The sequence below is a fragment of the Chlorocebus sabaeus genome, chromosome 20 (genome assembly GCF_047675955.1).
Source record: "Chlorocebus sabaeus isolate Y175 chromosome 20, mChlSab1.0.hap1, whole genome shotgun sequence".
NCBI classification, from domain to species: Eukaryota; Metazoa; Chordata; class Mammalia; order Primates; family Cercopithecidae; genus Chlorocebus; species Chlorocebus sabaeus.
Window position 1 is genome coordinate 133,598,132 of NC_132923.1, and position 14,971 is coordinate 133,613,102.

Genomic DNA, 14,971 nt, shown 5'->3' on the forward strand with positions numbered 1-14,971 from the left:
CCGGCCTGGACACCGCTATGCAGAGGAGCAGCTGCAGAGCGCGGCCCCCAGTGCCCGCACAGGGACACCACTGGGCATGGCAGGACCTCAGAGCCCGGCCCTCAGAGCCAGGGGCACTTAACCTGTACCACGGGAGGGAAGTGTCTCAGGCCACTGGGTACCTCACCTAGGGGGAGACAGGGTTCAGGAAGAGGGGTGGCACAGTATGACATCACGGACAGTGAGGAGCTGGGCCTCGGGAAGGGACCCAAGTAGTCCCAGCACCCAGGAGAGCTGCCCTCTTTTACCCTGGAGGGGAACCCGCCCCCCGGCTCGCTAGCGCACAGAAGCCCAGGTGATGAGAATCGTGGTAACGCGGTTCGGCAGGTGTCTTAGGAGGGAGGCGGTGTGGCTGTGTGGAAGAGAGAACTCCCCGCCCAAACCAATTACCGCAGACTTTGCTGAGGTGTGTGTTCGTGTTTAAAGCAGAAGAGGCTAAGCGGGGCTCAGAGCTGATCTATTTTTCTCTCCTAATAGTGCGGCACAATTTAATTAACTCAATATTGCACCCACCTGAAGATTACGGACGGGGTTTATTGACACCACCATCTGGCTCCTATAAAGCTGGTAATGTAGCCAATAAATCCTGCTTCAGAACCAGGTGCCTGCAAGAGGTGTCCCGCCTGCGGGGCCTCCCCTTGTGCCTGCAAGAGGCATCCCGCCTACAGGGTCTCCCCGTGCGCCCTGCTGCGGGAGCTGCTTGGGTGGCCACGATGGAGGGCCTGGGCACCCTGTGGCGTCGGTTCGGTTGTGGAGAAAGGGTGCCGGTTCCAGGGCAGTACCCGTGTACCCTGACCCCCACAGGGGCCATGGTGCCACTTCAGAGGCAGGTGTCTGCCCAGGGGCCCCCTACCCTGGTCGCTGGGTTCCCACTACCCCGACTGGTCCCCTCGTTCCCACACCCAGTAAAGAGCAGCCAAGCCCTGGACATGGGTTCTCAGATGCCGGGTGCCCAGAGCTGTGCCTGACTGACACGCTGTCACCCCAATTCACCCCGGGTGCCCAGAGCTGTGCCTCACTGCCGTGCTCTCACCCCACCTCACCCCTGAACCACGCAGCACATGAGACTCATTATCTCCCATTGCAGAGGAGGAAACCAAACGGCAAGGCCTGGAGCTCAAGGCTGAGGGCCGCACTGTCCCGGGCAGAACGAGGTCCAAAGGGCAGGGGTGGGGGGGGAAGGGGCCCTGGCTTGGTCTGGCTCCTCTGCGTCTCCAAGGTAAGAAGACCCCTCTGTTTAACTTGGGGTTAAGGCAACGTCTCAGTGTGTCCTAAAATTTGTGATGTTTTGTCTGCTACTGGAATTTAAGTTTCAGCATAAAGGCTTAGCACGATAGAGGTCATTCCTGATGACAGCAGGGTCCCCAGAGCCACCTGTTCTCATGCCGAGCCAGGGACCCCGAGATGGGGGACGCAGCTCCCTGCCCTGGCTTCCAGGCTCCGTCCACAGCAGCCCCACTTCTGCGGGGCCTTCATGCCAGGCTGTACCCTCGTTGACCTTTCAGAAGCTTCCCAGGGATGCTTCAGGGTGAGAAAGAAACCCAGGCTCTTCTTTTGGTCACACAGAAAAAGGACAAGTTAAACTCTCATGTCCCCCCATGCACTCTTGGACTTGGGCTGGATCTGTGTGAACAATGGCCCTCCCCAGGCTGCCCTGAGCCCCCGGCACCCTCAGGCCCTGGGGCCTTGCAGAGCAGAAAGGAAGCCACCTCAGACACGCAGGGCGGAGACCACGGCACCACCACAGCAGGTAATAAGCCACTGCGTGGGACGGTAATTAGCTACACCTCTCCCAGCCGAATCTGACGGTTTCCGCTGATTCAAGGGATCCTTTGGTTGAGGTAGGGGTGGGGTAAGTGGAATCAACTCAATTTAGAATGGGGGGAGGGGAGGCGGCAAAAAGGTTACGTTGATAAAGTCGTCACCCAGCCTGGAGCTGCCCATAACTCACCTTGGGCCACGCTAAACGGGCCATTAATCACCCTTATCAGCCTGTGAAGGGGCCCCTGCGGGACCGCCCTACCCCAGGGGGCAAGTTCAGGTGTGGCGAGGTGGCGAGAGGTCGGAGTCCACCCAGGGCCGGCTGCCACCTTGGAGGCCACGGGAGCTGTGGCTGCGGCCCCTCCCTCGGGCCTGATTTCTGCCCTGCAGACTGGAGCCTCGGGAGCAAAGCAGCCTCTCCAGACAAGCCGCAACAGTTGTGAAAACAGGATCCTGGGAGTGGGGTCGGGGGAGGCGGGACAGAAGGAGGAGAGGGCGGAAGCCAGGCACCTGGGCTGGTCCCTGGGGCAGCTGAGGGTCCCCAGGGCCATGGCCCAGCGCTGCCTTGGGAAGGGGATGGTGCGGGAGGTGCTTTCCGACTTTCTGCTGCCTGGGCCGCCTTACACCTCTCCGCCTGCAGCCTTTGATTCAGCAAAATCAAGGATGCAAACTTCTTAGGAATACTTAGTTTCCATGGTAACCGTAGCTGACCTCAACATTATTGTTCTCAAGAGGGGACTGACTTTACTATATGTTCATTCACTGAATTAATGGACTCCCAGTTCTTTTATCAGCAACCCCGGGACAATGCAAAGAGAGACATGTCGTCAAAGGGCTTTCAGCCACTGTCCAGCCTTTTGTCCGCGGCTTACTGCAACGAAGCAAGTCTATTCAGGCTGAGATTATCAAAATCAACTCGGGGCTGTCTCCGGGGCAGCTAAACACACTTGGATTTCATAAAGACATAACTGATCCCACATGCAAATTAATAATTTGGATAGCAGGGTTCTTAGGGGTAGGGACTTGGGTGTGCATTTTTTTTTTCTTTTTTTGGTAATAAAGCGCATGGGTAGGTAAATGCAGTTTAGTGAGGGCACTCTGGTGGGATCTGTGTTGCCGGCTGGCTGGTAAGGGAACAGGGGGAAAGGCAGTCTGAACCTCACTCACCTCGCTGGCATAGACCTCAGCAAAACCAAGCTTAGGGAGGCCGCAGAAAGCCTTCTAGATCCGGTACACACCACAGAGCCTTCTAGTTCCCATACGCACCAGCTGAGCCCGACGCATGCACAGCAGCACCTCCTTCTGCAGCTCTGTTTTTCAGGGTCCCTGCATCTCTCCAACCCCATCCCCTCCCCTCCCTACCCCCGCCCCCCACTCCTTTCCTCCCCAGCCCTCCAGCCTCCTTGAGGAGGAAAACAATACAAACAGAGTACAGTAAGCCACAGGCCCGGACACCGAACAGCAGTCTCTGGCGGCGTGGTGCTGTGCTGGGCTCAAAGCCCGGCATGGCCAGGAACTCGGTGTTACCCGCTCGCAAACTGCCCGGAGTCCCAGCAAGGTCCCAGCCATGTTTAGACCTCAGGGTGTGTGGCCTCCTCCAGTAACTGCTGCACAAAAGACACTTAGCAGTTGCCTGTCTGTCTCGCTCCCATCTTCCTGGGATCAGGAGTCATCCTTCGTTAGCCCCCAGTCCCCACGGGACGGACACAGAAAACCTCTGGATTCCTTGTTACCGGAGGCATTTTGCCCGGGCCGAGCTATAGAAAATGCCCGCACCACAGCCCAGTGGGACAGGCCATGGTTCTAACATCCAAATAATCATTTCACAAATTATCATCATTATCAATCAATCACCCTGTTTGGACAATGCGAGGCTGGGCTATCAGATGACTTTTATGACCTGTAGCATTTTGTATGTAATAATAATAACCGGGAGAGATTTATGGACCCATCACCGGCCCCTCTTCCAGCGGAATGACTTTATTAGCTCGATTTATTTTTGACCCTCCTCTAAGCCTCTGCACTCCCGCCCCTCGCCCTGGGGGCTGGCTGGGGTGGGCGCATTTTTCCGAAGCTTCTGAAGGGTTTTTTTCAGGTCCTCAGGCCTAGCCGTCCCATGCGAATTCACGATGTATTTATTTTTGGGAGGAGGGGGATAAAGAAGCGGAGGGGAAGAGAAAATAAAAATAAGAGAAAAGGTCACTTCCTTTTGTTTGTGTTTTCCCGTTCTGTATTAACACGTCTTTCCTTTTCAAGAGAGGGAAGGAAAACACGATAAAGTGGACAAAGGGAAAGGCTGCCGGGCCATGTTTCCCCTTTCATATCGCCAGAGATTGAATCAAAATTCTTTCAGCTGATAGCATCTCCCGGGTGGACTACACTCTTGTTAACGGATAAATTCGAGCCCTCCAGAAAGTCAAAGAATAAATTTAAGCCTTTTGCCAAATGTCTATCCTATTGGATTTTGATAAGATGGCCATTGAGCCTTAATAATGTCTTCCATCCATTTTCAGCGAGCCCTTAACACGGCTCTTGATTCGTCCCCAAAGCCTCTTCGCCCGGCCTTTTTATTACCGGCTCTGGCGGGCTCTCCAGGGAGCCGCGCGCCCTGAGTGATGGATGGACGACTCGCTAGATTATCTCCCGCAGATGTTTGCTCTCCAGGAGCCCCCGGGCTTTCCCTCTAAGTAAACAGAGACTAAATAGAGAGTCCGCTGGAGGGAACGGTCCCAGAGGTCCCCGCACCGCGGCCAGGAAAGGCGCGACGCAGCCCGACCCACAGTCAATGTGACTTTGGGGAAGCACCGGTGACGCGCACCCAGGGCGCACCAGGGCGGGCGCGGGGACGGGGCCAAAGCGCTGGGCTGCACGGGCGCACGGGCTGCGGAGTGAACGAAGGCGCAGAGGCCGGGGTGGGAGACAGAGGGGACACGGGAGGCCAGGGCGAGGCTGAAGGGGCACAGGAGGGATGAAGGAGGACCCTCCCCTGCGGCTGCTGGTGGCTCCGCCCTCCTGGGGGCGGGGGCGGGGCTGACGGGAGGCACCTCTGTAGTTCCCACAGGAGCCCCGCCGCGCGCCACAGTCATGGGTTCGAATCCCAGGCCTCCACACATCCCCCGACCCGGCCACCTTCGCCTGTACATTCTGAGTAGGGTCATCCTGCATCCAGCCCCTTTGGAAACCTCCCTCTCTGATACTTAAAATTCCTAACCGTGCCTTCCCCACAAAACATCACCTTTTCTGCAGCTCATGTGCCAAGCTGCTGATTGAATTAATTAACTTCGTCACATTTCACTGAGGCAGATAAAGAACAGGAAGTTTAATCCTCCCAGCAATGGATGAACTGAAGTCAGAGACAGGAGCTGCACACCCACAGGTCACACAGCGCACCTGCCCCCTACACCGTGATGTTCACCTATGAGGTTTTTAATGCTCCCAAGTGCGCCTTTGGGTGACGCAAACTACAAAACCCTGAAACCAGAGTCCTCGTCCTATAAGTAAGGATTGCACTGAATTCATCCTGAAAACAGCACCACGGTGTGCACAGTTACCGTAGCAATCCACACATTGCACCTATACTGATAGCTCTAAGTGGCGCCTCTGTTTGCAGGGTGCGGCCTCTGTCTGGACTGGTATCTCTCGAGGGCTGTCTGTCCTGGTCTTCCTGGCCCCCGAGTCTGAAACCTTTGCCTTTGAATTTTAGCTCACATCTCTCAGTCTCTCAGCCCCAACTCCCCCGGGCCCCCGAGAGTGCCTGGAAATGTAACTGAATGGGTCCAGTCAGAGCCCTGGGGTTAGGGATCTGATTCTCCCACCAGCGTGACCTTGGCAAACACTCGAATCTCCCAGACCTGACGGTGTTTAGTGTAGAGGCTGAAAAAACTGTGAGTTGACGGCTCAGGCAGTGCTGTGTAGCAGCCTCCCGCTCTGGTGGAGCTGCGCCTGAGGACTTGGGTGAGGACGCCTCCTCCAGGCAGCCCCCAGCCCCTCGGACTGGGCTTGCAGGGCAGCAGCAGGGAGGAGCCCTGGGCTGGGGTCAGGAGGCCTGCTTAGACAGGACCGCCCACCAACACCCTTGATGCTGGCTCTCGTACCCTGCACTGAGCTCCCTGCAGCTGCAGTGGTGTTGTGGGGGGTCTCGTGCATTGGGTCTGCTCTGATTCTGTGGGACGGTGGAAGCTGGAACTCCTCAGCCCAACCCAAGGCTCTCAACCAGCTTTCCAAGGGCCTGCGTCAGAGGGATGCCTGGCTGCCCTGGGCACTTGGAAGTCGGCCCCTGGCTGGACAGCACCTCATACCCACCCCGGGAGCCGCTCTCAAGAATGACCTTGGGCCACACTGGGCAAGACCTGATGGCCCATATATGAGACAAAAAGGCAAACCCCACTGTGGCCCAGAGACACAGAAGGTGGTGCCCACGTCACCCTCCTTCTGTCCTATTTCATTCTGGTTCAGAAGCAGCCAGCACTTGCCTCCTCCGTGCCCTTTAAATCTAGACTTGACCTTTTAACCTTCTGCCTTGACCCTTGTTCCTAGACCAAGCAATCCCTCCCAGCATAAGCTGATCCCCTTCTAACCTCCTGCCAGGCCACCTCCACGACGCACTTAGGAGAGGCGCAGCCAAGGAGGGCGTCTTGAAAACGTCAGAGGGTCCAGGGACGCATGGGGTGCAAAACTCAATGCTTTCAGGCTCACTCGAGAGCTTGAGGGATTCGCACTAACTGCAGGTCACTTTTTGCGTGAAGTGAAAATACTGCAGTTCTCGGAAATCAGCAGCGCTGCTTACTGTTTCCTGCTCCTCTACGTCCTTTAAGAAAATGTGAAATCATTTAAAGAGGCAGGAAAGAAGAAAGAGGGAGAGTGGAAAAGACCAGCCCTGGAATTTGCTCCATGGCGCAGTCAAACATGGGTGCAGGAAGACCTCAGGCATCCTGTGGACGGCGGGGACTGAGAACTAACACCTTGTCCTCAGACAGAAGGACCCCAGCAGGCCAGACAGCCACACGAGTGATGGGGAGGGACATGGGAACCAGTTCGCCCGGTTTCCAGAGGCCCTTCAGTGGGTCACTGCGGGCTCAGAAGAAGTCTCCATTGCCATGGTTTCTCTAAAATCAATGTCTCTGGGGTTGAACCTGAAGAGAAGGGTCAGGTCCCCTGTGCTTTGCGGATAGCTCTGCCCAGATGGTGGGTCCCTGTCCCTCATAGGCAGCTCCACCCCAAATGCCTCAGCTGAGAGACTGGGAGTTTGGTGGAACTAGCACAGGGCTTTCCTTTGACTTTGGGAGAAAAATGGCATATCGACGACTTAAATACTCAGCTCAGGTCATGGGGTCAGGCCTTCCTAACCACAAGGCTGCCAGTACCCCTCAAGCCCATATTCTGCGTCACGGAAACCAGTTGTAATTCTTACAGAATTGTAACAGCACTCGGTAGGCACTGACTCAGCGCTGGCTCCTCTGTGCCAGCAGCCCCCACGGTGCCCCCCGTCCCCCGCGATGCTGTCTGGGTGGAGATGTGTAAATGTGACTCTCTGAATTTTATCTTGCTTTAAAGCAAAGATGCCAAGCGAGAGACTGTTACTTTAATTTTACTAGAAAACCCGAGAAAATAGGAGATCGGCCACCACGTGTGAGCGTGCCTGTGTCTGTGGACGTCTGTGTGTGCGTGCAGACAATGCATATCCCCTGGAAGCCGAGTTCTGGCTGCTGAATGGGTTCTAGGTTTTGGAGCTGCTTTCCAGGCCGTTCCTCCTCCTGGCCGTCTAGACTGCAGTGTGCACACCCAGCGACACGTGTGACTGTGTGTGTCTCCCCAGGGCCTGTGTGTTTCTCTGCATATCGTTCTCCCTCTGAATCTGTTAGAGCTAATGTTTGTCCACCAGCCGTCACCCACCACCAGTCAGCAAAGCTGTGGATAATGCCACGTGGACCCTTTTTCTTTCGCCTCCTGGTTTGCTTATTTAAAGCGATGCTTCTTTGGAAGCTACGAGTGCAGCAAAAGGCTTTGTTGAATCTGCAGCCAATTTTTCCCCGTATTCTTTTCATGAGAGTATCCAGCGAAGACAGTTAAATAAACACAACCTGCGTTTATTTAATTTTCCTGTCTGCGTGGCCTGAAGCTTTCCCACAGGTACAGGGCTCTCCTCCGCTCCTGGGAGTTAGGAGAGTGGCGGATGGCCCCGTACCTGTGACCCTACGGCGACATTATCCCCACCTCCCCACACAATAAAAAGAAGCGTCCCTGCTAATGACAGCAAAGCCACCGTCCTGTGCACACGTCAGTCCACGGATAACACATTGCTCAGGGCCTGCCAGCAACATTCCGACTGCACGCTTGTTAACTCAGGGACAGCTGGGATGGCGGTCGCCCCGCCAGGAGCTCCGAGAACTCTGGGGAGCCGAGACGGCGCGGGACGAGCTCTCCTACCTTTTTGATGCAGCCTTCCTGGGGTGACACTTCCGCATCTGTCAGCATTTGCTGCAAAACAATTTTGAGAGGGGTTGTTAGTTTCTGATAAAACGTCGTTCTCAAGCTACACTGGGTTCTAAATGGTGGGGACAGATCCACTGTCCCCAGAAGTCACAGGGTGGGACCCAGCGGCTTCTCCACAGCAGGAAATGAAGGCTCCATTGATTGCAGGTACCCCTTCTTCCAGCAGAGGCTCCCCCATCACCGAGGACCCCAAGCACCCCCCAGGGACTTCACCTCCCTGGAAACACCACACTCCAGGGATGGAGACACAGTGTGTCACTCACTCTGGCCCTTTAGTGGTTGGGTGAGGACCCAGGTCGAGGCATCTCAAGGTGAGCCATTTGTATTATTTATGAGAAGCATCTGGGCAGAGCACACAGACACCCCGGATGCTGAACAGACTCTATTTTTATTTCCTCCGAGTTCCATGGACAAATCACACCGTGTGTATTTAGACATAACTTGGCCTATGTTGTGCTTGGCCCTGGACAGGTGAGGGACAGCAAGGTGTGGTCCCTGCCCTCTGGGGGCTTACAGTCCAGCTCGGGAGGTGGAGGTTAGGGGGAGCTGAACTCTGCCCAGCGGTACCAGGAGACAGAGGCGGGCGGCCAGAGTGAGGGGCAGAGGTTGGCCAGCGCCCTGCAGAAGGACAGCTTGGTGGGTGCTGGAGAGAGAGGGAGCTCATGCCATTTCTCTGCTTCCTCTTTTTTGGCAAATCAGAGGTGTGAGCGTTTTAACTGGCTCTTCACTCCCATCCATATCCCTGGGAGGGGGATGTCCCCTATGGCTTTTGGAGGAAACTTCTCAAAGGAAATCAAGCTAAGGCAGAAAAGCCGCTGTGTCTAGTGGCTAGCAGTTCGCTGTGGGCCTCACAGGAGCTCCCGCCCCCTCACCCACGTGTGACAGAGGCCGAGACAGGGAGGCTGGAGTGGGTCAGCAGTCAGCTTGTTCTTCCTCCCGGGTTGCTCCGGCTGGAACGTTCTTTGGCTCTGGAGAGCATTTTGCCAGGTGTCTCCTCTTAAAAGCCACCAGGCTGCACTCCAGAGGGGCGGCGTCTCAGTGACCCGTCCCAGAGTGCTGTCTGTGCTAAGCAAACTGACAAACGAGCTCTAGAAATTGGATTTTTCCCTTCTGGACCCAAAGTGGCCGTGCACGGATGAGTATATGGAAACCACAACGTTGTTTCCATAAGAATAGAACCCAGATCGAAACTGATACTTGAAAAATAAAAGGAGAAATGATGCTCAAGCCAAAGGTTTTCCTTCCCCTCCCCTCAATATTACATGATGACTTTACACATCATAAGGACGGAGCACAGCGTGCCTGCCAAGGCGCAATTGACAAGCTGGCGTTCCCAGCCACAGCGGGGCCCAGCCTGATCGCCTTCCGGGTCACCCTGCGCTAACGTGAATGGCAGTGACGGCTGCTAGATTCAGGCACCTAGATGGGCTGCGTTTGGAAGAGGAGAAAGCCTTAGGAGGTGTGTGACCTGCCCGCGGTCCTGAGGCTGGAGGCAGAGCTTGAGGCGTATTGATGACTTGAATACTCAGCTAGGGTTGTGGGGTCAGGCCTTCCTAACCACAAGGCTGCCAGTACCCCTCAAGCCCATATTCTGCGTCACGGAATCCAGTTGTAATACTGACGGAATTGTAACAGCACTCGGTAGGCACTGACTCAGCGCTGGCTCCTCTGTGCCAGCAGCCCCCACGATGACCCCCTGGAGGCAGAGCTCAAGGCAGTGCTCAGGTGGAATCTGTCCTTGCTCTGGATGCTGGAGGACCGTGTGGCCATCCCAGGTCTGGTGAAAGGGACGCCCATCCCACTGGGGGCCCTGGAGCTCTTGAGAGTAGGACAGATCCCGCCATAGTGAGCCGCCCCGAGCAGAGAAACTGTGGATCTCGTTGCCAGTTAAAGGCTGGGCTGAAACCAGAACCAGGGCCTCCGCAGTCCTGCCTGCTTCATGAGGTGCATCGAGGAGTGAGATGCTGGTTGTGTCTCTCTGGCATTCGCGGCCAAGTCACAGGCACCTGCGCAGACACCACCAGCGAGAGGGCCCTGCCCTCCTCACCCTGCCCTGCCAGTGCCTGCTCACAAACCCACACACCCGCCCAGAGCCCACAGGGGCCTGGCGCTGGTCTGGGAGCATTTGGTGGCCTCTGGTTGGGCATTTTCCTGGAGGCTCCCTCCTGTTCCCAGTGGGAAAGTGCGTGCCACAGCCCATTCAAGCCATTCCCAATGCAAGTGACACCCCCACCATCATCCCCCGGCCAGGTCAGTCCAGGAGCCCTTGTTAACACCGCATCCCCACATTCAGAGGGGGCTAGAGCCCTCCATCCACCCACCGATGCCACCCTGGGCCTGCTGTGGCCTCAGATGCAAAGTTTTCAGGTGGCGGCCGCCCTCCCCCTCCCTCTGTCCACACTGCTCTCTGTTAGGTGTGCTCCGTTCCTGCTGTGGCCAGTTGCATTTCCACTTGCACTTTTGGTGGCCTGATCTTCCTGCCTCCCTGCCCTCTGAGTGGCCGGGTGGGATGGAACGCCCCCGTAAACCCATCTGTCATGCCATGCGGAGGCCCTTTTTGCCTTTCTGGCAGAGTCTGACAGGGTCTGTGCGTGGGCTTGGCCCGCACTCCTGCTCCCCGGAGCTTGTCATCAGGTGGGGATGCAGGGACGGACCTCCAACACTGGCCCCAATAGTTGAAGGCGTTACATGCGACGCACCGACCAGGAGGGCCTGGTCATACAGGGTGGCATCAGGAGGTGGGACCTGGCCAGCCCGGGGTGGTGGTGGGAGCAGGTGCTACAGCTGCTGGGCTCCCGGCTGTCTCTCTGGATCCCCTGAGCGCAAGGCCTGGCCCCCCTTTGGGCAGAGGGTGTGGGCTGCTGAGGACTGTGGTCACAGCGGAGCCCAGTGTGGAGCCACGGAATAGCCGCACAGATGGAGAGCCCTCCCCAGCTGCCCTGCACCCCTTGAAGAGGAAGCCGGTGCCCGATGGCAACAGAGAAAGAAGCAGCCTCCTGCAGGAGGGGCACTGGGGCCTGAGCCGCGTTCCGGAACTGCCTGCCCCATCTCACAGCCCACCTTGGCAGGTATGAAGACCATTCACTCTGCCCCTTCACTCGCTGCTGAACTCAGGTGGGAAAACGGCTGGACGCGCTCCCCGGCTTCCTCAGCCCCGGCTCCCTCCCTTGCCTGAGCCGCTGTTCTGCTGAAAACTCTCTTTATTTTGCTAGCTGGGCCCTCAGCACACGCACCGCTGGCCCCTGGATTGCTGGCAATGGCCACCGCGCTCTCCACCTCTCCGCACCCCAGCAGAAGTATTAGGTGTGTTTGATTAAGCGTTTTAGCCAAAAAAACGAGGTCTGACCTCTGGCATTTAGCTTCTCTCGCGGGTACCAGTGCCAGGATTTAGCTAAGTGGGGTTGGTCAGAACCTCTTTTTTGACTCTTAAAATAAATACCCTCTGTTCTCCAAAAAGTCAGCAAAGAGGCCACGTACGCAGAGGCGCTTACGGCTCTGGAGTTCTGGCGCGGCCCCAGGGGGGCTCAGCTTGCTGTTCGGTGTCACAAATGGATCCCAGAAGGTTTCTCTCCCGTCAAAAGTATCTGTTATTAAAGTATCTGAGAACCTAACAAAGGAGGAAGCCCAGAGTGAGCCCCGGCCACGGAGCTGCTTCCAAACTGGCGGGAGGTGAATGGAGCCTGGCGCGGCAGAGGCTGAGGCCCATGAGGGCCCCCAACACTCCAGTTAACGCACCCCTTGCTCTTGGCATTGAGAGCAAACCTCCTCTCTCTAACCGACTTCTCTTTTCTTTCTTCTTCTTCTTCTTTTTTTTTTTTTGAAACAGGGTGTCTCACCCAGGCTGGAGTGCAGTGGTGCAATCATGGCTCACTGCAGCCTCAGCCTCCTGAGCTCAAGCGATCCTCTCAACTCAGCCTCCTGAGCAGCTGGGACAACAGGCACACCACCACCCTGGCTAATTTGTTTTACTTTTTGTAGAGATGGGGTCTCACTCTGTTGCCCAGGCTGGGACTCCTGGACTCCAGCAATCCTCCCAAAGTTCTGGGATTATAGGTGTGAGCCACCATGCCCAGCTTGGCTCTAAACCAACCTTCCTTCCTCCCTCCCTTCCTTCCTCCCTCCCTCCCTCCCTCCCTCCCTTCCTTTTCTTTCTTTCTTCTTTCCTTTCTTCTCTCTCTCTCTCCCCACCCCACACCCGCAGGCTAGAGTGCAGTGGCTCGATCAGCTCACTGCAACCTTGACCTCCTGGGCTCAGGTCATCTTCCCACCTCTGCCTCCCAAGTAGCTGGGATTAGAGGCATGCTCCACCATGTCTGGCTAATTTTTTGTATTTTTTGTAGAGACAGGGTCTCACTGTGTTGCCCAGGCTGATTTCTGACTCCTGGACTCAAGCAATTCTCCTGCCTTGGCCTCCCAAAGTGCTGGAACGACAGGAGTGAGCCACTGTGCCTGGTTCTAACCTACTTTTCTTTCTTGCCCATTTCTGAAGTAGCTTCATTGGACCCAAAGATGTGGGTCTGAGTCTAGAACCTACTAAAAGCTGATTCCAAGGCCTCCTCTCCTTGAAGAAGCCCCTGTGGGTAGAGTCGGGGGGTCAGGGTTGTCTGTGCAGGGCACCCAAGGGTGTTCAAATGGCAGGGCTGATGGAGCCCTCCACAACCCCCACATCCCATCTAGGCTCCAAACCTCGCTCTGCTCACTGCTGGGAGGTTGTGGGGTCGAGGGGCTCAGGGTTCTGCTGGAGACACAGCCTGAGCAGTGGTCTTGGTGGTCAGCAGCTTCAGCTTCCCTGCAGCCTACACGTTCAGCAGGGTTTTACAACCAACTAAACAGTGCCCCTGGCAGGGCTTGAAGCTCATGACTAGGCCACACTGAGCCTCACATCTCAGGATCATCTAACTCTTGGAGAGCCACCCACACATCCTCCTTTTCTGAGAAGATGGAGTTTTTAAAGAACAAATCTCATTCGTCATTTTCTTTTCCAAATGGAAGCCCTGGGTGTTGCCAATTTCCCTGGTGTAAATGTTGCCTCAAGGTGATGGCAATGGTAAGGCCAATCATCACAGCAGCAGGTCATCTTCTGGGACCCTGTCGCATGTGGGGGGCCTGTCTCAGGCACCGAGGATGCAGACCTCCTCCTCACAACCACACGTAGGAAGCAGGAACCAGCAATGCCCCTGCTGTGTAGACAGGAAACAGGGGCTGCAGAGTTGAGGTGACCGGGCAGTTGATGAGGAGCTGCTCAGGGCGGCGCCCGCACTCAAATGCAGGCCTCCTGACTCCTGGAGTGTGTGCCGGTGGGACAGAGACCTCTGGGTGGATGCCTCAGCAGGAAGAAGCCACACGCCAGGCCCTTCCACCCGGGACTTGCACCTGAACCCCGGCCAGGCCTCTCTCCGTGGCCAAGCTCCCTCTGGCCGTGTGGGCTCCAGTGGAGCTGGGTGGCTTCCCGTTGGCAGCTCCCGCAAGAACCGTGAAAGGCGGTTAGTCACCGGCCGCCCCGGCTCTGGCTCCCAGAGCAAAGACTGCACTGGTGTTGACACAAACCCTTGAGCTCTCAACCGGGAGTCGGGTAATATTTATTTATTTTTTGCATTTAAAAAAATCAGCTTGGCCGTGTTTGAGCTACAGAAATGATTTTTTTTTAAAGCTCCTTGGACACTGTTTTTAGCTTTTATGCCTAAACAGATACTTCTCAGTTCCTTCAAGTGAGATCTATCCAATGAATGGAGGCTCTCTCTTTACTCCTAAGAAAAATATTTACATAGTCAAGTACGGCACAGAAAAGGACCCTGAGCTCTGGAGAGCCCGTCCCGAAAAGCACAGAGGTCTCTACGCCGCTGTTTACACTCCCAGCCGCCACCTCCCTTACTCCTGCCCTCTACATCCCCCCACCCCAACCACCAAAGACTTCACAAGTCTCCCGCGTTGGGCCCTGTCATCAGAGGTGGCCTGGGTTCCTCATGAGAACCCCATGGGGCTGTGCGACACGAGGGGACGGCCCCTAAGCCCTACCTTCCAAACCCTCTTTGTTTTGGCCAATGAGAGAAGCCAGGCCGCTCTGCTTCCAGGACCCCGAGCAGGGGAGAGCACTAGGATGCAGCATCTTCGCCCCCAACCCCACGGGACCCGAGCTCCAGGCAGGCAGCATCTCCGCCGACCTGGTGTGATGGGGCCTTCTGCTTTGCTCTGGCCACAAGAACTACTGCGGGGGCCAGCAGACATCAATGCATGCCCAGTGATTTTCTCTCAACCTGCAGGGCTGCCACCGCCTGGCCAGCGAGGCCTCGAAGGTTCGAAATCTGGGCATGGCCTGCTCTGTTTCTGATGTTCCAAGAACACTCTGTTCGCTGGCAGCCCTGCCTGTGAGCGCGCCCCTTGGCCTGGACACGCCGCCCGGGTGAGGCTGGCCCCGCATGCATCTCCCTTCCTGTGGGGAAGAGTGAACGACCACTGCTCCTCCTCTCCCTGGCCCCCAAGAGCAGGCTCCACACCCCTTCGTGTCCTCATTTCATAAGCAGTATTGAGCACCTTTGGTCTATACTGCCCCATGGAGGGTGCCTTGGAGACATTTAAAAAATATGGAAACAGTGTTTAGTCCAGAATTCGCTACTCTGGGGCGGAGACAATGGATAGGACCCACCCTGCCTTCCACGGCAACATCAGCACGAGGAAGAGG

General features: G+C 56.3%; 1 protein-coding gene across 3 annotated transcripts in view; it reads right to left on the minus strand.

Annotated features, from left to right (window-relative positions):
- The window catches only part of PRDM16 (PR/SET domain 16), a 364,845-nt gene that overhangs the window by 181,797 nt on the left and 168,077 nt on the right, over positions 1-14,971 (minus strand). For all 3 annotated transcript variants that reach the window (XM_007980873.3, XM_073007915.1, XM_073007914.1), the window contains exon 3: positions 8,227-8,277. In XM_007980873.3, the coding sequence (XP_007979064.1) occupies positions 8,227-8,277 (51 nt within the window). The remainder of the gene's footprint in view (positions 1-8,226; positions 8,278-14,971) is intronic.